The sequence below is a fragment of the Tinamus guttatus genome, unplaced genomic scaffold (assembly GCF_059628265.1).
Source record: "Tinamus guttatus ecotype Peru unplaced genomic scaffold, ASM5962826v1 Tinamus_guttatus_pri_ptg000067l, whole genome shotgun sequence".
In the NCBI taxonomy this organism is placed as follows: domain Eukaryota; kingdom Metazoa; phylum Chordata; class Aves; order Tinamiformes; family Tinamidae; genus Tinamus; species Tinamus guttatus.
Window position 1 is genome coordinate 2,095,370 of NW_028288601.1, and position 25,698 is coordinate 2,121,067.

Genomic DNA, 25,698 nt, shown 5'->3' on the forward strand with positions numbered 1-25,698 from the left:
TCAGTTGTAGAAATAAAAAGAATTGAAACCATAGAATTTGTGTCTCCTTCCCTCAGCAATGTTATCTCTGAGATCTTTTGTGTCTCCTTTAATAGAATCATGAAAATGTTTGTGTGCTGCTGACTTGGAGAAAGAATCCTGCAGCTCCAGCAGTGTGGTCGGATGCAGGGGAACCTCGTAGCTGGGGATACACTCAGGCAGTGCTGTCTTGCTTGTGCAGTCCTCTGATCTCCATAGAGGGTGGTTCGCTTCTTGAGGCTGAAGCTCATGCATGAAAGTGTCACTTTCCTCACTCTTCACATCCTGTGGTAGCCTGGGGACATGTAGGCAGTCATTAGGGTCATTCCATACTCTATGTGGTCCCAAATGATGAAGCTTCAAATCTTTACAGGAAAGGGAACATCCTGATTCAAGGTCAGGCCTTCCTGCAAGTTGCCTCCTGTATAATTCTTCTGTTTGCTGTGTGTCAATGACTTTCTGAAATTTGCTTGCAGGTGGCCTTGCATCCAGATAGCTGTCTTTCTGGTAACATACCCGAGGCAGATCAGCCTGCTCTTGGTTCACATCCCATTGCTGGTCTGTGTTTTCTGTCACTTTCCACTGCGGACTGGCTGTTGCTTTTAATTTCCTCAGCGCTGTGGCTGAGCAGCTGGGTAAAATGGCGTGGGCACTGTGTAAAGGCGGAGGCGTCTGCACATGGCGGGCGTGCGGTTCCTGCAGGACTGATCCATGGGGCCGTCGACCTTGAAGTAAACGTGCGGTGCGTCCTTGGAGAGGTCTCACTTGTGAAGGATGAGGCAGAAATGTTTCTTTCTAATGGGGGATGGAACAGAATTAACACTCTCATCTGAGACTCCTGCTTTTGCAAGGGTTGGTGTAAGCATTGTCCGCAACTAGAGACATGGTTCAGTTCTCTGGTTCTCAGTCTCTCTTGCTTCTCTACCTTTAGAGCTGCACATTGTGGAACAGGAAGGAAGAAGCACACCTGGGAACTTGGGCAAGTGTGATGACAGGCACGGGAGCCAGGTCACTCCTGGGCCCTGCTCCTCTCTGACAGAACGCAAAACTGATACGGGCAAAGGCGAGCAGCCCAGGTCACTGTCCAATACGTATTTGTATATCCAGTTTATGTATGGACTTTAGATTCAGTCTTTATGCTTTGAAAAAGAAAAAATACACAGCCCATCCCTAGGTGCAAGATACAAATGCACAGAAGTGTCCTGTGCCACCTTCTCCTTTCTTCTGCAGACAACTGCCTTTCAATTTGTGATCCCTCACACAATGTGACAATACACAAGATGACTTGCACTACTGCATATTCAAATTTATTTACAGTTGCAAGTGGAACTAAGGGGGCTCACTGGCCTGTGGCCTTTTAGCTCCGTTAGTCACAGTTTGATTCACTGCTTGAATACGGTTATCCTGTATTAATCATTTCTGGTGTTAATGCTTTGGATAGCAGCACAGAGTCAAAGCAACATTGTGTAGGAAGTACCCAAACAAAGTAGAGCTATACCCAAAGCACTGCCAGTCAGGAAGTTACTCTGCTGAACTCTCTGGGTATTTGATATTAAATGTATGTGTCTCTTAAATGGGATAATACTGCATATTAATTATGTGTCTCTTAAATGGGATAAAACAGCATAGCCCCGGGGTAGGCCTTTTCCAGCCACACTTTAGAAACTAGAGGGCAATAAAGCTGCTCTGTTTTGAATTAAAATAAGCTGGTGGTTTGGATTTTCCTTTGCAGGAGGAAACAAGGTGAACTGTTGAAAGCGTTCTTTAGTGCTCATTAGCATAAAGTAAAATATTTGCTCCTTCATCACACTGGAGAGAATGTCAGGCAGCTTTTCCATTTTAAATACAGGGATTCAGTTTTCAAAAAATTGCAAATATCCTTTTAAAAGGATTTAATTACCTATTTTTTTTAAAAAAAACGTCCAATTAAAAAAAAAAAAAAGATGGGACAGTTTTGCTACTTTTCACCTAGGAGTTTTCCGGTGATGTATATCTACAAGAATTGTTACCTAGCTGCCCCACTCCTTGTTTATTTTGCAATCATACCTGAGGGTATCAGAGACAAAGAAGTCTGAACCTGTGTGCTGTTAAGCCAGCAAAGCTGCGGAAGGCTGAGTGGGAATCCACTACTGTTTTACCTGCAGAATTGTTTATTCAGTTACAGTCAATTAAACTCGTATATATACTGTGCATGACCAGGCACAGGTGTCGCTGAAAAGGCTTGAAATGTAAGTAATGATCCAGGCACAAAAAGTAGCTCAACTGGATTTGCTGTGCTTATATAGCATGTAAGACTTTACTTGCACGTGTGGTGTTTAAGAAAAATAGTATCATCTTTTCAGTTTTCTACAGACCACACTGAGCATCAGAATAGCTGAAGAAAATAAGCCCGGAGTTTGCCAATCTATTTTTATGTTCCTTGGAGTACCTGGGCATTAAAATAGAATACAGTGATTTTAAGGAACTGCATGTTACTGATGCACCTTTGAGGGAAAACGGCAAACCCCTCATGTAAATGGAGGAGGATGGATTGTAGATACACAGCTTGGTAAGGTGGTAATGGCTTGCAGTGGTACTAGAGCTTTTATCAAATGAGGCAATGTGTGCTAAAGACAGTAAGGGGATGACTGGAGTGAGGCTGGTTACACCAGCTCAACATTTGCCAAGTATTTCAATCTCTGCAGCTGACAAAATGGAGTTTATTACTCATACTTTACAAGGCAAATTGTCCTTCTAATTGCTGTCATTTGTTGGTGGCAACTTTAAAAGATAAGATTAAAAATAAGCAGATAATGACAATAACCTCCTGCCAGACCCGGAACAAGTCACTAAAGCATTACAAAGAATTCTGTCAATTAGCTGTGTCAGGACTGATCTACTATGTTGAACTTCTGTCTGTTCTGACTGAGCTGTGCTTCTGTATTACCAAAGAGAAAGTTTAATTCTGCTGGCTGCGTCTGGGAACACTCTTTCCAGTAGTAGTTATGGCGGAAGTATCAAATTCTCAGTAACTGCAGTACTTACAAGTTCCACGTTTTCTAGTTCATGCATTAATCTGTCAAGTGCCTTCATGTCATAGTCATCCAGGTTAAAGGGATTCATAGGACCTCTGCCTTAATGGAGACATATTTTATTGTCACACATTCTTCCTATGAGAATGGTCAACCACACAAACAGAGGAAAATCTCAGATAACTTACAGCTTTTGCGGTCCTTATTTCTAAAGGGCTAAAAATGAATTTTCTAGAGAGAACTATGTGCTGATATTATGTGGTCTTTCACTGTTACCCCAGGTAAATTATTTTGACAAAAAGTGCCTACCTGTGAAGTCCCGACTATACGTTGTGATCCACTGAGCCCTTTCACTGTTTCGTAACATATTGGTTGTTCTCGGAGAGAGGTTATGTCCTAGGTCTTCAAAAGTGGGATTAGGAGCCACTATCTTTGGTGGCTTGGGATAGTATCTTTGATCCTTTTGTTCGGCAAACTTAGGAACCTGAAGGATAAAAAGAAATAGGTAAAGTGTAAACAAACTGTGTTTTGGTTAAAAATATTGCTTTAAAGCTTTGAAATAAACCCTCTAGAAATTATCTGTTTAGAAAATATTAATAAAATTGTGGTGGAAAAATATCTTCAATACTTGATGTCACCCACTGGAAGGTTGAACACAATACAAATAACTTGGAATAAATTTCCCAGTAACCACACCTAGGCAGAACATTGCATAATATATATTCTTCCTTTTGCAGCCATAATAACAACTGCCACTTTGTTTTTTCCATCATGCATCTGTCGGACTCTGTGTCTAAAAGAGGCAGTATCTGTGTCTTTGTTTATCTCTGTCTTTCCCTACAATCTTCCTGACTTCCATCTGACATCAAAGTTTGGCTGGATCCCTTTGGAAAGTGAATTACTTTTTAACCAAGCCACAGAGGAGTAGAAATGTAGCCATTCATCAACAAATCTACTTTTCTGCTTTATGGACCAGGCCAGCCCTTCCATCACTGCAGCTATGCAAGGCAAGGACAGAGAAGGAGATCCTCTACAAAGTGTGTGTGCATTTCCTTCAGGACATGGAAAGAGAGAGACCAGCCTGGCCGTAGGATGGCAGGACTTGTGGGGAGTTAAAGATCGGCACAGATCTGCTACTGCCCAAGCCCATTTCTGTGAAACACAACAGAGCCTTATCTGGGCTTCTGAAGGGAGGAACCCCCTCATCCTGGATACAGTCAGTGGCCGTTTTTGCTGCTTTGTGTGTTTCTTATCTCCACAGCTACTTAGCTAGGTCCTAGGAGATGTAGTTAGTCCTTAAATTAAAAGGCTTTCACCACAGGACAACTTGTGAGCCTCTGGTCTTGTTTATAAAAATGTTGAGGTGGATATTTTGCTCTCTCTAAAGTCCTTTGCTCTTTGGTTTGTGTGATGCCAAACTCATGAACTGCAATTGTTTGGAACAATATAGTACTTTGATGTGTAAAACTGCCCCCTGTGAAAGAGATACAGTCAGGTTTGATTAAGATAACAACGAAAGGAGTGGCATTTGCTCTGCCATACAAACTACATACATGAAAGTATGTGTGCTGTCCCGGCCAGTGCACAGCCTCCTTCTGGGAGTCAGAGGGAATACTGACCACTTCGTGCCTATATGGATTACCTGCAGCAGAAATATTTAACATATTCCATTGCAACACTATTGATTAGACTGACAGGAGGATCTGCATTTTAAGCTGTAGACTTATGCTCACTGTACGGGCAGTTGTTGGTGGAAGAGGTTACTTCTGTGAGCTGCTGGTTGTATTTTTGCTACCTTGGGAGACTGACCTCACGGACCTGCAGGCAGAAATCTTCAGCACAATTTTGGCACAAAATCAGCAGGGTTAGCCCAGGTCACCCATTTAATTATCTGAAGTTAAGTGCACTGCCTTTCTGGAAGCTCTCAGGTAAGTACCTCCACAAGCAGATCTGCAGGGTCAGTTGTCTTGGGCAGAGAGGCAGTGACAAGCAGCTGAGGGCTGAATCTCCGAACACAGTTGGTTCTGCAGAGGGTCACCTGCCCATGACCCACTGCAGGAGATCTGGATTAATCCAGACACGAGCTAGGAGGATTCTTGTTGCATTTTGTGTGCATGTTTTTTTACACACAACAACAAGACAGTAAGATTAATAAGGTTTAATTGTTTGAGAAGGTGGCTCTATAGCTGTAAAATCACCCTGTGAGGAGTAATTGGATGCCTATAGGTGTCTTACAAAAATGAGACTGCAGAGAATGCTTGAAAGAGCTTCATTTATAACCCAGGCTCTGTCATGCTTTTTTTTTTTTCAGTTTTTCTGCCCTATATACCTCACGGTGATGCTGCCATCACTATATAATGGGTATCCTGAACTTTGTAGGGATAAGATGTAGAAAAGCACAATTTTTTTGAATATACCCTTCCAGTGGGAAAGTCACTCAGCTGTGATCTGGGTTATCTGGATTTAACAAGAGATTTCTCACCTCAGTTACAGTGACTGGGAGTACCTTGGAGGAAGTCAAACCGTATGGAGGGAACAGCAAATGAAGTTTGGGTATTTTCTAATTGTCAGCAGTAGGTGCCCCTTAAGCTAATAATTCTCAACTTGATAGGCTTTGCTGGGAATAGAACTTGGCCTCCAGTGATCCTCGTGTTTTGCAAAAATAGGCTTTACAAGCTCACCTCCATGTGTGATTTCTGTTGCTTGTATTGAACAATAATCAATGAGAAGTAACTACAAACTACTTCTAGCATAGTCTGTGGATTTTTGTTTCTGATGGACTGAAAACTGCTTATTTACATAGCTAAAACCATTACTTGTATAGCACTGTGGCGATAACTGGGAACAGCAGCTAATTAATGCAAACTGACATCCTGATTGACATTGACATCAGCTTTTACTTTACTGAAAGCTTCTTATCCACAGCAGCATATGCTTTTTTTTTTTTTTCTTTTCTGTTTTATGTAGTTATTGTCAAGTCCCTGCCTGGCGAGCACTGCCAAGACAAACTGAGGTGCTGGCAGACACCTTCTTGCACCAGGAGCTCTCGTGCTGTGAAGGGTGCTCCTGCTTTCTACTGTCTCAAATATCTAAGAAGCCTGCGAAGGCAACATCAGTTGCCTTGGTGCTCATCAGTTCCTGCAGGTGACCTGCAGAGCCTTCTAAAATAAATACCTTGCAAAAACACACCGCTAACTGCCTCTCGGGAAAACCAGGCCAAGACCAAGAACCTCATGCTCTTTTCTTGCCATTCTCAGAGCCAAATGCCATTAAATGGGAATGATGACTCTGAGGTATGCCAAAACTCAGTGTAATTGAATACTGCTCTATTCTATTCTGCAAAAAAAGTCACCTTGCTAGAATTAAAAACAAATACTTCAGTGATGGCTTATATGGTAATCTGAATATAATGAATGTCTAGGGCTTCATCTCAGCTTCATGAGTGCTAAAAAGGGTTGTTTTGTCACTCTGGAGCTTGTTCTACCACCTGCGTAGTTATTAAATATTTTTAGTCATTCAGCACTCATTACTTGGGTATCTCTGTTGTCCTCAGCAGATTTTTGTCAGGCATGTCTTTGAACTGCAAGTTTTTGGTTCCTCAAATGCATTCTTTTCCTTTCCTTTCCTTGTCACTCCCTGGGACTGCGAAGAGTTATTCGTCTCATCAGAGATATCAGACTGAATGCTGCACCTTGACTTTTTAAGGAAATAACAGCCGGTGTAATAGCTCCCTTGGCTCATGAGCCTGCAGGGTGCTCACATGAGATAGAGGTTAAGTCAACATTCCCAGGGTCCAGGTATCCCCCTGCACTGAGGGTGCAGTTTGCAGCTGGAGAACTCCAGTTTAAGTCAATGTGCTTAATTTGACCACTCATAATCCTTAAATTGTTTCATTTTAAAGGAGACACTTCAGTAATGTTTCCAGGTAAGTATCAACAATAAATGCCAAACCGATCAAATACTCTCTTACCTTTGGTCTTCCCCAAAACAACCACATCAAAAGCTTTGGCAGGGATGTTGGGATGAAGAGGCCGATGCTGGCTTGCCTCAACCCCAGTGTATGGATCCTCAGGTGATCGGAAGTTTGGAAACATGGCGTACCTCGAGATGTGCGTCTGGTAGGGGTGAGAGGTGGGAAACGGCAGGCACAGTGGTCTGGGTTTGTTTGGATTGTCAGGAAGGGCAGAAAAGAACAAAATATCATTATTTTACATTTCACAGACATTCAGCATTTAAGATAACACTCCACAAGAACTATGAGAAGAGGAGCAGAGAAACCTTAATTCCTCAGTCCTCTTGTTTGCACCCCACAAGGAATTCACAATGATCTCTGCCTACTTGTCATTTGCCGCATAAAAGAGAAACATCGTGTTTGTTCTGCAACTTTCAGAACTGGGTACCTGCATCACTGACACCACATAGGTTACTACATCACTTGGACAGACCCTGTGGTGAAATGCTCTCCTGGTTGAATTTAGAAATTTCTTTCTGAGGTTTTAAGACAAATCCAAGTCAGACTCGAGAAAGGATGCCTCAGTATCAAACCCCAGATGCAAAAAAAAAGATGTTGGCTTCTATCACTACAATCTTCCCGGTAGCTACAATTATATATGAAGACAGCTTGCAGAACAACACTTTTCTCAGGAGTCTCTCAAAAAGCATACTGGATAGCGTCATATTCAGGTATTTCCTCTGGCTTTAAAGAAATGCAGGATGGGAGGCTCTGTGGAGAGAGGCTCTGTGGAGCAACAAATTACTGAAGAACTTGTGGGAAGGGCTTTCAGGGAAAAGTATTTCCTGTAGACACCAAAACTGAGTGAAATGAAGGGAAAAGTAAAGCAAGATTGTCATGAGGAACCATATGAAGAAGAGAAAAAGGGGAAAAATAACTGGTGGAAAAAACCCATCAAAATGGAAAAAAGTCTAATTACTATAGGCAAGTACAACCTTGAGAAAAGCAGATTTTTGCTTTAGAAAGGGGCAAAAAAAGGATGACAGATGCAATTAGATTAATTTCAAAGAAACATTGACACTACCTGCAGAGCGGTAAGAAAGGCTGAGGCAGAAAGCAGAGGAAGGAGAGCAGGTCGCACACGGCCTGTGTACAAATCCCTGTGCTGTGCAGAAGACTGTAGGCGTGACTAGGTGTGAGTCACGCTGGGCGTAATTTGCTGTGGCAGTAACTACGTCCTCCATGACAGAAACATACTTTGACCCTTTAGATATAATTATTTTAAACAAATCTGGGGCTTAGTTGAATAAAACTCCAAAGCAGTGCGCATTAATATTCATATGGGAATTTAATGTCATTGGATCAGAGCATTGGTTGCTATTCCCGTAAAAAGAGAATAATTAACTGTCCTGCTAGATCAGCATCCAACTTTAATCGCTCTGGTGGCTGCCAAGCTTTTATTACCATGAAATAGTCAAATTTGAATTGTGTTTGCTTACAGATAGTCAAATGAGTAGCCGGAAGAAAGGGCAAATGAGAGTCAAAGGACAAATGAGGACTTGCAGCTTTATTGGCTATGTTGTGAGAAAAGAGCTGTGGCTTTTGTCCATAATCAGTCATACCAACTGATGCTTACTTTTATGTGGCTTAAGGAAAGGGAAATGTGGATTTCTGATTCTTGCACAGCTCCAGTTAATAACAACTTGTGAAATCAAAATTTGCCCCTGAAAAGACATTTACTTCTAGGAGGAAGGAGAGTAAAACCAAGATGGAGCCTTGTGAAATACTGAGAACTGGGGTTTCATGGAGAGTGTCCACATTGCTGTGGCTCTTCTTTCCGCCTTTTTTTTTTTAAAAAAAAAAAATGAAGACATTCAATAATAATTAAAATGCTGAAATGACAAAACCCTTCCAAAATGAAAATGATATGGTGGCTTATTCCAGTGACAGAGAATAGCACCCACCCCATTTTGATCCTTCTAAATTTTCCATGACTGTGTGTAGTAACTTACTGAGAACGAATACCTTCCTCCAACTGCTGTAGAAAACAAAACCAAAAGAGCCTCCAACTCCTACGTGCAGCATGAGGTAACAAGAAGTCTCACCAACCTGCACTTCTGATAGGCTTCTCTCCCATAAATCTGCTGTATCCCCCATCTGGTCTCCCAAATTTTTCATGTCACATCATGTAATAAAAACTATACTCACGTGTGCCAGGAAAATCACTTAGCCTATGGGATGGCTGCGCTAGGCCGGCACTGCTGACGTGCTAACACAGGCAGCACAGGCCTTGTTCGAGACAGCTCAGTACCTTTGCTGCTGCTTATTGCATGGGAACTTACTGTCAGTGTCGAGGCTCTAGGAAAAAAGACTTGCCTTTTTTGTTTCATAAAGATAAGGTACAATAGAAGTGAATTGTACTTACTTAGCCAAACTCTCTGGCGGCTTATGAAGCCTATATTAGAGAAGAAAAATATAAAGTCATTTGAAATCCCATGTACGTTTGCACCTTCCACACTTAATATGAAGCAGTGCCATCAACATACATTAGAAACAAATCAATGTGTAAGCAGTACACTCCATATTCTTACTGATATGACTCGTTCAGTGAGAAATGCTCCATGTTGCTAAGTGCCAAGGCTGAAAAGGCTCCTGGAACAAGCGATGCACAGAAGGCCTTTTTGAAAGGAGCGAGGGAAAATATCCAGCCTCTTTATATTTCTATGTAATGTGCTCTCTAGTAATAAACACCTGCATGTACTACAAAAAGAAATCCTTTTATCAGTAATATAAAACAAAATATATCATCCTAGTCATAGTTGTACAGGAAGTATTAATTCATTCCATGTTTACTGTTTTTTAATATTCTACCTAGAGACTTATTTGATGCTTCAAATACATTTTAAGAAAGCAATCAAGGGAGAACATGAACTCTAAAGGGCAAAAATTTCATAAATGAGGCTAGCTAAAAATCTCTTGGCAATTACACCAAGACAGAAAAGTGTTTAAGAGTTAAAAAATAATAACTTGCTGTAGTGGTTCTTTGCAATGTGATGAAAAAAGAGAAAAAATGTTTGAAAGATAATTTTACTGGGTATTTGTATGATCTGATATATAAATTAAGTGGTTTATGAGGAGCTCCAAAATCTCATGTGTTTGGTGAAGAAGACTAATTTACTAGGTATTGCTTGAAAGTGTCTTAGCAGAGTATGGATAGGAAAGTTTGCCTGATAATAATCCTTTTTAAAAATTATTATCTTCTATTATTTTTTGGTCATATAAATGTTTCTGATTCTGCAAGTCATACATGTATATATGGAGGCTATATCTTGGCCTCCATAAGGCCTAGAGCCCTAGCATTTCTTAGTGAGGAGAGGGATACCCACGATTCATTCCCAAGAGAGAGATGGTGATAACTTCTCAGGGCTTCCATAGCTGAGTCTGAGAGAGCTGTGGGATGCATTTAGACTGCACGGGGACTCTATCATTTCAGCCTCAGCTGTCCCTGGGTGGACTGGATCGTCTGGGTTAGCCATGGCAAAGGAGTGACACCCAACCTCTGTTCAAGCCTTCTGTGACTCAGAGCTGCCGCTTGGCCACTCCATCATTGAACTAGATTCCATAAAAACAGATGTTGTACAACTACAGTGAGGAAACATGGCCCCTTCCTCAAAAAGCTTCTATGATTCTGTTTTATCCTGGACTCATTCATTTCTACACTGTCACAGGTGTTTTAATGAATTACATGTGTAAGATCAAATTTTAATGTACTTTTATGGAATATTTTTCATTATAATATCTAAATCGAAGACAGTAGTAAAGTAAGGACAAGCATGTGTTTCCATGACTCTCATGATCTGGAGGGTTTTTTTGAGGTTGTACTACTCTGCCGTAGTTCTGTGTCTCTCCTCATGGAGCAGTGCAAAGCATTGGATGCAAAGCCTCAGCAGCTGCAAAATGCTAATAAAAGACACACTGAAATCTGTGTGACCTCCTCAAGGGCTCCCGTTGCTCCCAAGCTGGGTGCCGTCAGGCCCATGGGAGGTGCCTCCACAGAGCTGGCAGATAGCACAGGTGTGGTGCACGTAGCTGGGCGGCTTCCAGCTTCTCTACATTAGGCCAGGGAACTTTTCAGAGGCTTGTTTTCTTTTTTTCCCTTTTAGTTCCCCATGTACTCAGTAAATTGTTAAGAGAGTAAGATTTAGCACTCTTGCCATTTTTAACAGGGAGAAAATTGCTATTGGAGAATAAAACATGTTTCTCATCTGTAAATTGGCTTTCTTTGCTGCTCTTGATGCCTGCAAAAGGAGGTAATCACTTATCTTGCCTAATCTTAAACCTGTTTGGTCAGGGAACCAGGGATGAAGGAGCAGGGGGGAAAGCCAGAGGAATGAGAATGCTATGTCGCATGGTAAGCTGTGGAAAGATTAAAACCCACACAGAGAAGAAGAAGAAAGAAAAAAAAAAGACCATTATTTATTCATTTGCTTTGTTACTGAAAGCCCTTGGTATGACTTGCCTTTGCATGGAGAGCTACAAACACTGTTGCCTGATTTAGTGTGTGTGGAACTAGTGACACCGAGTGATCATCTGGTTAGTGTGACCTACTCAAACTGGCAGCAAAGGCCTTTCAGGCTTGTTGGGGCCTTGTTTGATCCCTTTGGATCAAATGCACCTTGGAGGGCGCTTTACACCTTCCTTTGGGTGGAAAGAGGGGGTTATGTTTCTCTCTTAGGACTTTTGACTGGCAGAGAGGATTTGGTCTATTGCTAATGCACTTGTAGGTGTGTATGAGGCAAATATATGTGGTGTGCATACTTAAGACGAAGTTGACCCATGGAGATGTATGCAGTTATTGCAAATGCCTGGTAATTCCTTTCCCATAAAAGACTAATGGAGGCCTTAAAGGAGGCCTCACAGGCTACAAGATAACTAAAGTGAGTGTTAATAGCTTCTAAGTAGGCCTGTGAGCAGCACTCTGTGGGTATTTTACAGGAAGGGTTCAGTATGGCTGTCACCACCTGAAAGACCCTGACAGCACAGAGAATGATTGCTATGAAAGATCTTGAACTATCAGTGTGGCAGATTTGTTTATATATGTTTGCTTTCCTTCAACTTAAAAGTCTTTAAAAGATAATAAGAAAATATAAGCTAATAGGAAAGAAATTGCTCTTAACGAGTATAAAGCAGACCATAAAATGTTTTAGAGAGCCATCATGTTTCAGGTTAAGATGGGAATGCAAAACTGGTAAAATAAATCAATGTGCAATTGGCCTGACACTCAGAGTCTAAAGTCATATCCTTTTCAGTATGTACTGGAGCAGAATCTGATCTACTCTTATGTAAAGCATCTTTCTTTCTTATAGAGCTATTGCAAGGACTGATAGTCACAGCAGCCTCTGGTACTTCCTCTTAACAAAGGCAATTCCCAGAAAGGCACCATGGTCTCTGTATATGGATAACTCATTCAGGTGAGCGACTGGCATGAGGAACATGCTCTCTAGGAAAATAATGGGTCTCAAAGCAGCTTTAACCATGATCTGTTGGAGGTTGCCCTTGCCTAGGAATTACTGGGAACACAGCAGGCCTCCCACCCTGTGCAGCAGGTGGTTTTCCTTTTATTTCAGAGTCTCACTGTGCTTCTGATTTTATCTTGTGTTTACCAATATGAGTGTCACATAACACTTATATACTTATTTGACACTTATTTGGCTTCAGAGGACCTAATTGTTCCCTGCTTTTCTGGAGCATATGAGATAGCACAAATTGGGATCAGGTACATCACATGGGAAGAGGTAAATGGGAACTACTTGTGGTCACACACCAGCCCCACAATCCTATAGATATTACCCAGCAAAATCACAGCAGAATTATTCTCAGGTTTATAAAATAATCTCTCTAACTACATTTTGATTTATAAGTGAGATAATTCTAATCTGAGAGGTGTAAATTGTTCATTTTCCGCTTTTTAAGTTTTTCGTTACCCAAGATGTAGAATTTTGGTAGTTTATAATAGAGATTAAATGTTTTGCTGGTGCCATCAAGTGGCAAAAGGTTGGATTGCAGCATTCTAGCAACATCCAAATTCACTTTGTATTTTCTCTCTAAGAGTAGCACTGAGGAAAATAATCTTTGTCAAAACTCCTCTTAAAATATTTCTGTATATATACACCAGAAACACAGACTGATATACACCTGGCATTATGGCCGCTTCAGTTGCTTCTAATTTAATCCGGATCCTAACTAGCAAAAGGCCAATATTTTTGAGTATTCTGTGTGTATACTATATATATATATATAGAAAATAGATCAATACAGACCCTGTAAAACAGATTCATAGACCCTTGCTGAAAAATACTAAAGTGAAGGAGCACAGTGTCGAATTCTGAACCTCCTTCCCAAGTGGATTTGTAGCTAACCTCTTTTCACAGACCATGTCCCATCACTTTTCATAGCATATGTGCGTTTCATATTGTACGTGCATAATATGATTAGCATGGAATGAATATCCAGTTTACTGTTTTATTCACTAAACGCACAGTCTGGTTAATGCAATTGAAACTTACAGCTCATCGTTCATGCGCACATCGCTTTTTTTCTGCTGGGTCACATAATAGTATTGTTCAATGGGAAGGCCTCTGTGCAAAGAGAAAAGCATAAATATAGAAAGCAGACACTAAATACGCTTTTAATAAGCCCAAGCAATTGTAATAAGAGAGATATCGCTATGTTTCTGTCTTGATTTCTCAGATAACCCATCATACCAAAATTCATGGATACTGCTAACGTGGAAACGTGTTCTGACGTTCACAATCTAAGTCGCGCAGGGCTGGATTTTGGGGGTGGTGACCTCGCACACCAGTAGTTGCTGTGGGAATGGCCAGGTCAGCTCTATGTGACCCTGGTGACCCGAGTCCTGCTGCCGAGTTCTCCTCTCACTGCCCTGGGCATCCTCACACCTCCTGGGGAGCGCTGAGCTCTGCTTCAGTTTCCTCTGAAAACCAGCTCTGCCAGCTCATAGTATCTCATGTCAAAAAAAAAAAAAAAAACCCCTTTGGATATGCCCTATTTTATACACTGAGAAAATTTACCAGCAGATATAAAAGCCACATACTGGTTATATAGAGGTGTGCTGAAAAAAAAAAATCTCCGTTTCCTTCCCATAAAATTTCATAGACATCTGGTGAGGTGGTTTAGAGAAGCGAAGCACAAACATACACATCCCTGCTGCTGCTAGTTTGTGTGAAAGTCACAGGGTCTGGAAAGCCAGTATTTGCCCTGTGCATAAAGCCTCAAGTCCTAGAGAGGTATAGAAAATACTAGTATTAACATAATCTGATAATACCGTATTTGGTAGAAGGCTATATTTAAATTAACCCCAACTGTAGGTTTTTTTTTTTTTTGACAATTTTTATGAAGTACTCATGAACAAGCAATATTTGCTCTGTAAAAATAAATTTTTCACTGTGGATATTTCCTGGGGTTTTATTTGCAAGTTGCATTATAAGCATACTTATTTGGGCTTCTGATATCTCTCCTGCTGAAATTTGTGCCCATGCTATCAGAGGTGCAGCCACAAAAGTCTTTCATTTGCATCTTGCTCACGTCAGCTTTCTCCTCCATAATCATTCACACTACAGCAAGTTTCTAATTAATTTCTAGGCTCTATCTCTGGCTGGCTTCACTGAGACCTGTAAAGGCAGCATCCTTGGGGGCTCCGTAGCTCAGTTGCATTTCTGGAAGATAACTTGAATAACTCAGAAACTCACTGTGGAAGACACACTGCTTATTTTGCACCAGAGGTGACCTCATCAGGACTGTGAGCACTTGGTATGCTCTGGACAAGGCTCCTGCAGCATCACTTTGCTGTGAGGACATGCAATGAAATGTTGACGCCAACACGGAATTATAAACTGGCTTGCAAGCCTCATCCCCCTTCTGATTGCCAAACTGGTTTTCTGGGAGAGGGGATTTAGTTTTCTTGTCTCATTTACCCGCCTACATACTGTGCCTGGCCTGTCCCAGACCTCTTCCTGCTCTCAGCGGGAGGGCAGGAGCCTTCCCAGAGTGTGACGCCCACACTTAGCCATGGGCCGTGCTGTGGAAAAGGGGAGGCTTCATTCCTGACCTCTTTTTCTCATCAGACTGCAATGCATGTGGGTGGATCAGGGTCTCTACGCTAGTGTGCCTAGGTAACAAATAAGGAAAGGAATTGCATATTCAAAAAAGAAAAACACAAGAGCAAAGCAAAGTCTTGTTTAGGGCTCATTACGCATTCTTGCACGGATCTTATCACTGTGGCACCACAGCACCTTGTCGCACCCCTGGGAGAGATGTTGCATCTGTCTCATTTTACAGAGTGGCTGATTCATGATCACAAAGAGCAGAACAAGGACAGGAAAGTAGTTTCCAGTCTTTGAATCATGTTTTAACTCTTGGTATGACCATGACTATCTTCCATATTCCCTTCCTGTCCTCCAGGGAAGCCTGCAGAGGTGATGGCTATCCTTGAACTCCTCCAGATTAGCCTTAAGCAGCACATGCTCTGCCTTCAAAACCCTCCTGTAAGTGAATGATGGTGGCTTGAAACCTTTCTCAGTGTCTCAACAACGTAAGTTTGACGTTGACAAAAAAAAAAAAAAAAAAAAGCTATCATGATGACTAAGATGTTTGGGAACTGGTCTCAGTATAAGTGTACTCAAGCCCGAAGTATTTCGAACCCCTAGAGGAAGAAGCAAAGACATACTGCAAGTCCGTCTCGCAGTGCTGCAGGGCTTCAGCTGCAAGGGTGCAGACCCGTGTGTTGCCTTAAAGCACCCCTCCCTGATCTCTTAGAGATATTTTTTACAGGTCTAGACAGTACTTTGTTAGGGCTAGGTTGCTCACCAAGGGGTTATTTTGGTATTGTTAGGTCTCGGGTTTGCAGAGATCACCATGTGAGAATTTATGACAGGAGCAGACTTTAAGATCACATAGATCAATGAGCCAAACTTTTGGTTGGATTTTTCAAGCTGGTTGCCAAGTAAGGCTGAAGAGCTGCCTGAAGCAAGAGCCAGGTGACTGTTTTAGATCTTCCAGCAGGGACTCTCCCTTAGAGTTAAAGCCAGAATTTGGGTTTTGCCCAATAGAGTGATGAGCTGAAGCCCTTAAGGCTCGCCTATTGGAGTGCTTGTCTGCATTTTTCCCTGAGAGCTGCAAGAGTCATCCTGATTAGCGGGCCAAGCAGGGACTGCTAAGGTTGAGGTTAGGGTCAGGAACAAGACAATGAAGAGCTAGGCTCCAGTTTAGGACCACAGATACTGTGGGGGAAGTAGAGCTGTGGTATCAGGGCCCAAAGTCTAGCACAGGGTGTTTACAAGGAATAAGGCACCGGGCTTGGGTTTGGCCTGTTAGGGAAGAGTGGGGATCATGGCTCTGTGGGCAAGGTGCTAGACGTTTTGATTGTGCACCAGCACTAAGGTAGCAGGCACTCCATGTCTCAAGTACAACCCAAGCTCCAAGAGCCCAGTGGACCCATAACCCTTAGGAACTGTTGTCATGCCAAGTGAAATTTCTCTGTGTGAGTGTCTGGATTGTTGTCCTGTCATGGGATCAAGGACAGGGCAAGGCTGGGGGGAGCAGCCATGCTCTGAACTCAGTTGGCTTTAGCCAATGTGGTAGGTGCAGAGCTAGGCTTGCTGAGAAATTCGCTGATGAGGCAGGTCTGACTGGCTCACGTGTCATTGAGTGGTAGTATTCAGTCAAGACTTTATCTTCTGACACTCATAGAGCATCCAGGAATCTGGAATGGTCAGTTCTAGAGAAGGAATTTGTGTGGTAAGGAGCAAGAATTAGGAGTCAGGACTCACAGAGCTCTTTGTCCCAGCTTTCGTCTAATGAAGTCTGATCTCCTCTTTAAAAGCAGCTTTCTGAAAAAACTGAGCACCTACTTTTCATGTTTATGCTTATGGGATTTCTGTATGCTGAGCACTAGTGTAAATCATGCCATTAGTGACATTTTTAAGGTCAGGAAGGATGTCTGGGATGACAGCCAACAGAGTAAATTATTACCACATTTTGGACAAAAAAGAGCTGAAATATGGAAATCTGGAATTTCAAGAGATTCAGCAAAGCACTGCAGAGGTTTATGGGTACCAGTGTATTCCCACATTAGTATTTAGAGCATTGTGCAAAAGGGCAGTAGCTTAAAGTGCCCCATTTCTAGAACGCAGGTATTTGCATGGCTCAGTCTGCATTGCACTCTAACCTGTTTGCTGCTTATTGCTATTCCTGTTAAAACACCTTTCACTTAAACATTTTGACTGTGTGAAGTATTTGCCGGTCCTACCTTGGCCAGGGGTCTACAGCACTACCGTAATGTTGATGGCCTTTAACGAATGCCCCGGGAGGCTCGTCCTTCGCCTTGTGTCCCCCTGGCAGTACAAACAGGGCGCTTGCTCCATGTGCCCTCTCTGGTCTGCACCACTGAAAGGAGTCCCTGAACTTCTCATATCTGAAAGAAAGAAGCCCCCAAAATGTCCTTTGGTAGCAGTAAGAGTGATAGTTGCTTGAAATCTCTTCAACAATGAAAACTTGACCTTCTTGGCTATGAGTTACCCAGCCTTCTTTTGAGAGTAAAGCCATCGTGATGAATGGGTACTAAAAGAAGCGTTAGAGTGAATGGCCTTCATTTAATAAAGATGGAATGAAGTCCGCTATGTTTTCATCAGTGAGAAGGAGGAAGAGGCAGGCAGGTATGTGCAGCGTGTTTACGTCACTCAGGTGTTACATTAGTGGAATGTGGATGGGGAACATAAGCAATGGCGCAGTTGGAAGGTTTAGCCTCTAACTCCCACTGATTTCGGGATTTGTTATTTGTTCCTTTGAAAACCTCCCCTGTCCATCTCTAGAGAAGGGGAAAAACATTGTTCTTCACTAGCTATATTTCACGCTGAATGCAGGATATATCAGGCACTTTACATGCATACAGTGGTATATATTCAGTACATTTCCATATATCTGTATTATTTGAAATCAAGCCTTTCAGAGTGTTTAGATGCATGCTCACCTCATACATATTTGACTCAGAGCAGTGAAAGTGAATACCAAACTCACTGATAATTTAACACTTCATTTTCTTTTGGGTGGCACAGAGAAAATCCGCTCAGCCAACCTTTTTCTTATTAAAAGAACTAAGATCCAAACAGGTGTTTTAACCATGTCTTAATAGTCTAGAATTTTCTGAAAACCCTATCAAGGAACATCTTTAAAGGTAGCTCACACTTTGAGGAATGAGTGGTGGGGTATCTGGATTAAGCTATCCTAGAGGAAGTGCCACTCTGCAGGTCCTAACTGGATTCAGGTTTATGGTGTTTTTCTGATGCAAGATTCCCCTAGCTGTGGCTTTATCTTATTTTGCTATGAAGGCAGAATAACATCCCTGAATCCACATCTCTTGAACTGTGACAAGAAATAAACTAATTCACTGAATCTCAACTTACTTCACTATGAAGCAGTGACAATCCTGGTCTTGCTAACTAGTATTTATAAGTCTTTTGGGAAAAGATAAATGCAAGAAACATCTCAGAGTACGTTTAAATCAAAAACCTCCAACTGTAGCAGGTATCCAAATAGACTCTAGGGAAATCGCCGAGAGAAATTCAGTCCACAAGGCAGGCACAGCGCTGCACCCCGTGTTGCTCTTTGTGAGTTCTTGACAGTGGAGTTGCCATCCGAGCAGTTAGTTTGTTACTTGTTTTCTTACTGTTTTTCACTTTGCTGCTGCCCAACGCTGTTCCATTTTGCCATGGCACAAAAGTTATTGTAAGATGAACCGAAATAAACACCTGGTGCACTATGGACTATTGGAGAGCCTTGCTGTTTTTAAGTTGCTGAGGAACCCAAGCATCTACCTCTTGAGAAAGTTCTGATTAAAGCCTTGCATCCTCTTTCTGAAATTAGGAAGACTGATGCCCAGTCGCCTGCATGACAGTGGTATTTGTATTCATTAAGCTGAGTCCCGCTGGAAACATTAATAAATCATTCCTGTTGACTCCTGTCTACAGACTACTTAGTTGCAGAACGACCACTTTACCTTGGACAGAAAAGACAAACATGGTGCAGAAAAGCAGCAGCGTCTGATCAGCCATTCAGGCCAAACAGGGCTTTGCTAAGCTTAAGATGTTCCCAGTCCCTGTTTCACAAAGAAGCATTTATAGCTAATATCGATCCACTGATATTAAAGATCTCAAGGACACAGGAAAAAAAAAAAAGAAAACGTCTCTGCACAGAGAATACCAAAGCAAGGCTGGAGATGGCAGAGTGTTCAAGACTATGTAGTGAACAATCTTTCACTGTCTTGGGGTTATAGTCAGTAACTGGATAAAGACTTTCCATTTCTAATTTCCATGTTTCTAGATTTACTTTGAATTCTGACAGCCAACTTGTAGCCTTGGACGATTTTGTTCCAATAAAGAGCAGAAAAATATGTTAAAATCCTGGGATCATGTGAATTTTCAAGTCTTCTAGTTGACCCTTTATTTAAATAAAAAGTTACATTTTTGCTTTCAGCTTTGTCTCATTGTGGAGGGCTCAAAGCAAGTGAATGCATCATCACAGAACGTGAGCGTGTGAAGGGATCCTGTAACTGATCTGATCAGCACATGTAGCCAATGCAGCTAAGGAATACCCAAGAGATTCCGTAAGGTCTGTAGAGGCTCAGGTTTGAGGGGAATAGGTAGGAGCTGACCCTGCATGAGTTCACATAGGATGCATTTACACTGGTGCTTTAATTGTATCAGGAGTGCACTTTTGACATGGATCTCCCCATGGTCTCTACTTGTAGTGCTTTGGTCTTGGAACAGATGAACTGGATTTCTTCTGGATTAAACAATCTGGAAGAGGTGCACCAGGAATGCAGCAGGAGTGCCCTGGAGCGATGGAGGGACATTCAGTCCTGACAGCCACGCTAGAGGTAATCTGAAGTTTAAAACATCTGAAATGTGTTTTATCTGGACCTCAGATTCTCAGGGATCCTGTTTCACTCTGCGGAATCTTCTCCTGTAACCCACCTTACTTGTTAATGTAGCCATAATCACTATGTAACATCCCGATTTGGGATTCAGGGAATATTAGTCAGTACTCAGCACTGGGTGCCTGTACCAGTGTATCTCAGAATGGCATCTTCTACATCCAGTTTTCATAGGTATAAACCTTAGAGAATTAGTCTGATTGGCTATGCAGGATTCACCTTGAGGGGCAGAAGTATGTTCTAATTATGAACAAACTAAGATAAATTAGAAACTTGCTATGAGCATGTGAAACACAGGATGTAACATTACCTTTGCAAAAGGGTTTGCCAGTTTTGGTACATTTTGCTTCAGGGCACGACGGTTTGTGACTTATTCAATGAATTAGTAGACAGAATATATGTGTATATATATATATATATATAACTCCTTTTTTTGAAGCAGCTGAACTTTTTTTTTTTTTTAATAAATATATAAATAACTACATATGGCATCTTGAGGCAGGCAATTTGCCATAGAAATTTCAGCAATACCAGGCAACCTTTACTCTGTGAGGATTATTTCCAGCTTTCTCTGCTCTACCTGCTCTGTTTTCCTCCAACTCACAGGTTCAGTGTTGCGTGACTGAATTTGCCTACCAAGTGCTTGTTATATGAGTACTGAATCCGATCATCTGATTACTGAGTGAAATGCTTAGAGTACCTGGCCTGCAGATAGGTATAAACACACAAACATGCCTCTGTTTTTTCAGGGTACGGCTTATCAGTGGAAATGCTGATAACAAATAATCTGGTCCAAGATGATAAAGTAATAAATTTCATGGATGCAGTATTTTAAATATCTGAGACGACTTGTCTGAGCTGTCAGACAACTGAGACAGTGTTCCATTTATTTAATCTACTTGTAAACACATGGCTAGGCCAAAAAAAAGAAACATTTAAAAAAGCACATATGATATTCTAAAACATATGGCTACCTTATTTTCAGCTATAAATAGGTGAGTTCACTAAAGCATTTGTTTACTTTATCAGAAAATGTATCTCACTGTTTTATATTTCATATTTTCCTTTCCATGGAGAAAGGACATTTTATGACCTAACCACATGTGTTCTTATCTCTCTTTCATTATTGGACCTAATACTTGTCAACTGAAGGATGCTTTGCTGGTGTGTTGAGACCCATTTGAAGAATGACTTTTCAAATCCAGAATGAAACATGTATGGAAATTTTGAAATGATAGAGGTTATTATTTATGCAGCCTGGTGAAATTTGGTGAAATCTTTTATTTAAAATGTAATAACTTAAGCATGAACACTCTGTAAACAGATCAATTATGGGAAGCTCTCTTCATAGCAGTCCATGCAATGGTAAAAAGAAACTCATTTGTTTTTGCAATTACAGTCTAGTGTAGGATTTTATAATATTTTCCTTTTTTTTTGTATGAAATCCAGTACCAGTGATTTTAAAGGAATAGGATGCTTTGTGTTTCTCTTATGGAGAGAATAGAACTCACTATTAAATTCATAATAATTCAAGAACTATTAATTTTTCTAGTCTCTCCTGTATATGAGAAATCATTAAAATTCACATATTTACTTTTGTACTAAGCCTGGTAATTTGACTTTGACTAAACACATCCCCAGAACTCCACAGGGCCTAGTTTCCATGAATGTGGAATAGTTAAACAGAAGGCTCTAAGCAAAATTTAAACTAATGGTTTAGTTTCCTAACAACAGAGATAAAATGTGATGTGTCAAAGTGGAGGACCTGAGACCAACTCTTGAGTCATTTTTATGTATGTAAAAAATAGAAATTTAGACCCCAAAATTATTTGTCAAAAGTCTTGAGCAAGAAGGAGGTTCAGCTTTCCAAAACTATAAAGAATAGAGGAATTCAGTGATATTCTGCCCTATAGCTACCAGTATAATTGCTTCAGTAAAATGTATTAAAATATATGGATTATGAAACTTTCTGACTACTCATTGGTGACTACTAAAGCAAAATGCAGGCTTACTGACACTTAAAATTTTTATTTGAAGAAGTTTGTCTCAGTAATTCTAGGTCAACCAGTAACCTAGGGAAAAAAAAGTTTCCAAACAGTAGTAGATCAAAGAATAACATGGTTAAAGTCGTTGGTTGTTTTTTGGAATGTGCTCATTTTTTTTCAAAAGTAAGAAATACACTCTACATGTTCTTTCTGTTCTTTTTGAAAATTTTTCAGGAGATTCTGAGCACTAAATTCAGAATATATCATATATCACTAGTGAGCTTTTCAACTATAATTAATATATTGCCCATGGAACTGACAAACAACTACTGCATGAAGTTAAGGAAGAAAGAAAATCTTACAGAATTTATGCCAGGCTAGAAAAATATAAATGTTAGAAAATACCCCTAGCAATAGCAAATGAATACCAAGCACTTTTAATAACCTTATTTTTCTCTACAAGTTCAAGTCTTACCTGTCTTGTGAGACAGTTGGACGTGAAGGAATTTGAAGGGGAGTTAGTACCTCGTTAGACTCAAAGGTCCTGGACAGAACATCAGTTCCCTCCATTTCTTTATAGTAATGGTCCAAGTCATGTAGCCTTGTCAGGTTTCATATCTGAGCTTTTAGGGGAAAATAAAGGGGTGAAATGTCAAAGAATCAGAGGTTCTGCTAGTGCATTATGAGGAGGAAATATGTATGTATATTTTCTGCCTGACTCTGATCAAGTATAGAAACAATGTTTGCTTTTACTACTTCTACTAGTGATTTGTATCAGATAGCAGAATAAAATGAAAAAAAAAAAGACAAATGGTATAGAGGCAGTGATACTTTTGCTTTGTGTTATTCATATACAGGGGCTAGAAAAAAAAAAGCTTTCAAGGGACGGCAGGAGAAAGTTTGGAGCTGCTCTCAGAAAGCATTTTTGATGATTTGGATTCAACTTTAAGTTCCAGTTTCACTCTGGGAGGGACAGTCTCTCAATACTTCCCTTTCTTTTTTCCTCTTACTTGCCATGATTTCTTTTTCCTTCCCGCTTTGTGCTGAGGGGATATGCTTTCTTCTCCTTTCACTTGAGGAAAGCTGTATTTTAGCACTCGTGGCATGGGCACGTGCTCTCAACAGCTCTTTGTGAGGAAAGGTGAAAGCCGGGAGCTCAAAACCCTCTGCTTTCTTGAGGCCCATAAAGCTCTTTATATCTTTACAGGTTGCCTCTGTTCTGAGCTGCTCAGATGTGTGACAGAAAAGCACCGGGACTTGTTCTTTCTACCTGGCGAAGCTCTAGTTCACAGTAGTGGGAGTCTTTGCTGAAAAAGCAGCAACACCTTCACAGATGAAGTCCACAAAGAAACACTGCTCTTCAACAGGAACCAGTGGAGCATTCCTTTGTATCTCTGTCTTGCTTTAACTGTCAGAATCCTGGGTTTTCCTGAGGAAACCCTTGTGTCCATATGTGCTCTAGCAAATATATAGCCCAGTACAGAGTATAACGCGCATAGAAGTTTATAGGCATAAAAGGATGTTCTGACCTTCCTTTTTCTCTCCTAAGCAGTGACAAGAATCCACCTGAGTGAAAAGAAATGGCCTGTCATATGGAAAAGGCTGAGAGGCCTTTGCTTTACTGGTTTTACATCTCCACTTTCACCTTTTATCCACGTCTGTATTGCTCTGCCCTCAAAGGGCTGCTAACTTTTAAATGTGGAACTTCCCATGGCAAGATGAGTTTGAGGAAGGAGTACAAACATTCATCTCACTGGTGTAGGCTTGACTTTGGCAAAAGTTTCACAAAAGAGATATTTTGATCAAATCCCCTCTTTTTCAGACATAAGTCAGCAAAACACAGTGAAATCTTGCTTTTCCTTGGAAAGGTATGAAACTAATTTAAAATATTTATACATACTATTCTTCTAGGATGTCAGAGGGGTTGTCCAGATGTATTTTAAGAGAAACAGCTGATGTACTAAGACCATGTTAAAAGTTAAAATGCATTTTGTCATGTTGGCAGTTTCTAGAGTGTTGGGTGGTCTACTATGATATCTACATCAGCACTATGGAGATGATTCAGATTCAAATAGTACTTGCTTGCAGAGAGAAAAATATTCAGAGCTGTTGATCAGAAATCTGCAAGGGGAAAGAAACAGAAGCGAGACTTTCCTTTCAGGCAGGTTGCTGTGGTTCTGTAATTTGCCTTTCTGAGTCCACTTTACTCAGACCTTAGCTGAAATTCCTCTTTATCCAGTTGTATCACCCTTTCTGTGAAATGTAAGGCTGGGGCCTGCAGCCCCTGCTGCTGGGGCCTGTGCCTGGTGGCTTTCTTGCCCATGTCCATTGTGCGGGCAGGTCCCGTCGTACTCACTCTCCTTTGCGGCCCCACGAGAGAGGCTGCTCCTGAGGCAGGGGTCCACATCACCCATTTTATGTCATCACACCCTGGCCTTTCAACCACAGACCCCTAGCAGCTGGGTCAGAACCTCAGTGCTTGCAGCTCTGAATCCACTTAGGCTCATCTGCCGTCTGACCCATCGCACCATCACCAGTCCATATCCCCCAATCCAGGAAGGTCCGAACTACACAATGTCCCTGCAGCTGCTCTGCTCCAAACCCTCCTCCAGATCTTAAAGGCTACATCCAGCTCCAGGCACACAATCTCTTGCCCAACACTTCCAGGTGACTGCATGGGAACCATAGGTAATTGGCTGGCCCTTGACTACTACCTTTAGCAGCAGATCCAAACCAAGGGTCAAGCATCCTCATGAGATTGTCCTCTTCCAGCAAAATCCGGCACGTGCTGAAGGAACCTCCACTCTCCTTCTAGTTCTGTTTCCTGGGAAACTGGCCCAGTGAGGGTGTAGCTCAGCAAGACCACTGCTGAGGCCTGAGAGGGCTGATAATGGAGGGCTGAGGAAAGCTCTAAGGAGCAGATGATGAAGCGATAAGGCAGGTTGCAGTAACAAACCCTCAAGTCCTTCCTCTTCCTGGAGAAATCACTCACAAAGCCCAACCCCAAAGGAAATCACATATTTCCAAGATGATGTCTCTCCAAAGAAGGAATTGCCTTTTTTCCCGTTTCAGTTCCAGGGCTTTCCAAAATCCCCAGCTAAGAGAATGAATTATCCCACTCTAAGCCTTTTGGCTAAGAGGAGCTTTCAGTAAGAGAAATTACATCACCTCTATTTGATGTCCTGGGGAATCGTATCTAAGTAAAAAATAGTTTCTGAATGTAATAGACTTTCCAATATCGTGTTTTCTCAACCCCAGAGTATTCCAGAGTGGAGAGAAATGTTTGGGGAGTAGCTTCTTCCAAGATTAGTAGAAAACTGGGAACTGAATGGAACAAAAATAAGAACTAAGTCTACCTTCTGGGTCAGTGTAGTCCGGTGGGAATATACTTTGGTCTGTCTTCTTGTAGTTGGCAACAACTACAAAAGATAAGTGTCTTCTGGGATGATACATAGAATACGGTAGCTAGTGATGTCAACAGAAGGTTCCCTAGTGCATGAAGACAACACACTTGGGAACTGGGGTTGGAGAGAGAAGTCGATGACGGCCTGTTTTAACTCTCTTACGATAAAGTAATAATTACAGCCATGAGCTAAGCCAAAACCCAGGTTTTACAGGAAAAAAATTGCCATATTTGAATGTGTCTGGAAAGAACTCAGTGAAGTAGTTTGGGTGTCAGTTCAATTCTTCACAAATTAGATGAGTATAAAATATCTCAAATAA

The 25,698-nt window shown here is 41.3% G+C and overlaps 1 protein-coding gene across 1 annotated transcript; it reads right to left on the reverse strand.

Moving 5' to 3' along the window:
• SPMIP4 (sperm microtubule inner protein 4) lies at positions 1-24,304 on the reverse strand. The gene is made up of 9 exons (XM_088519727.1): positions 24,189-24,304; positions 22,451-22,588; positions 17,309-17,473; positions 13,548-13,619; positions 7,000-7,184; positions 4,583-4,671; positions 3,339-3,513; positions 3,043-3,131; positions 1-813 (listed from the first exon to the last, which is right to left on the reverse strand). The coding sequence occupies exons 1-9, from the start codon at positions 24,302-24,304 to the stop codon at positions 1-3; spliced, it is 1,842 nt and encodes a 613-aa protein (XP_088375853.1).
• Positions 24,305-25,698: the final 1,394 nt, after the last annotated feature.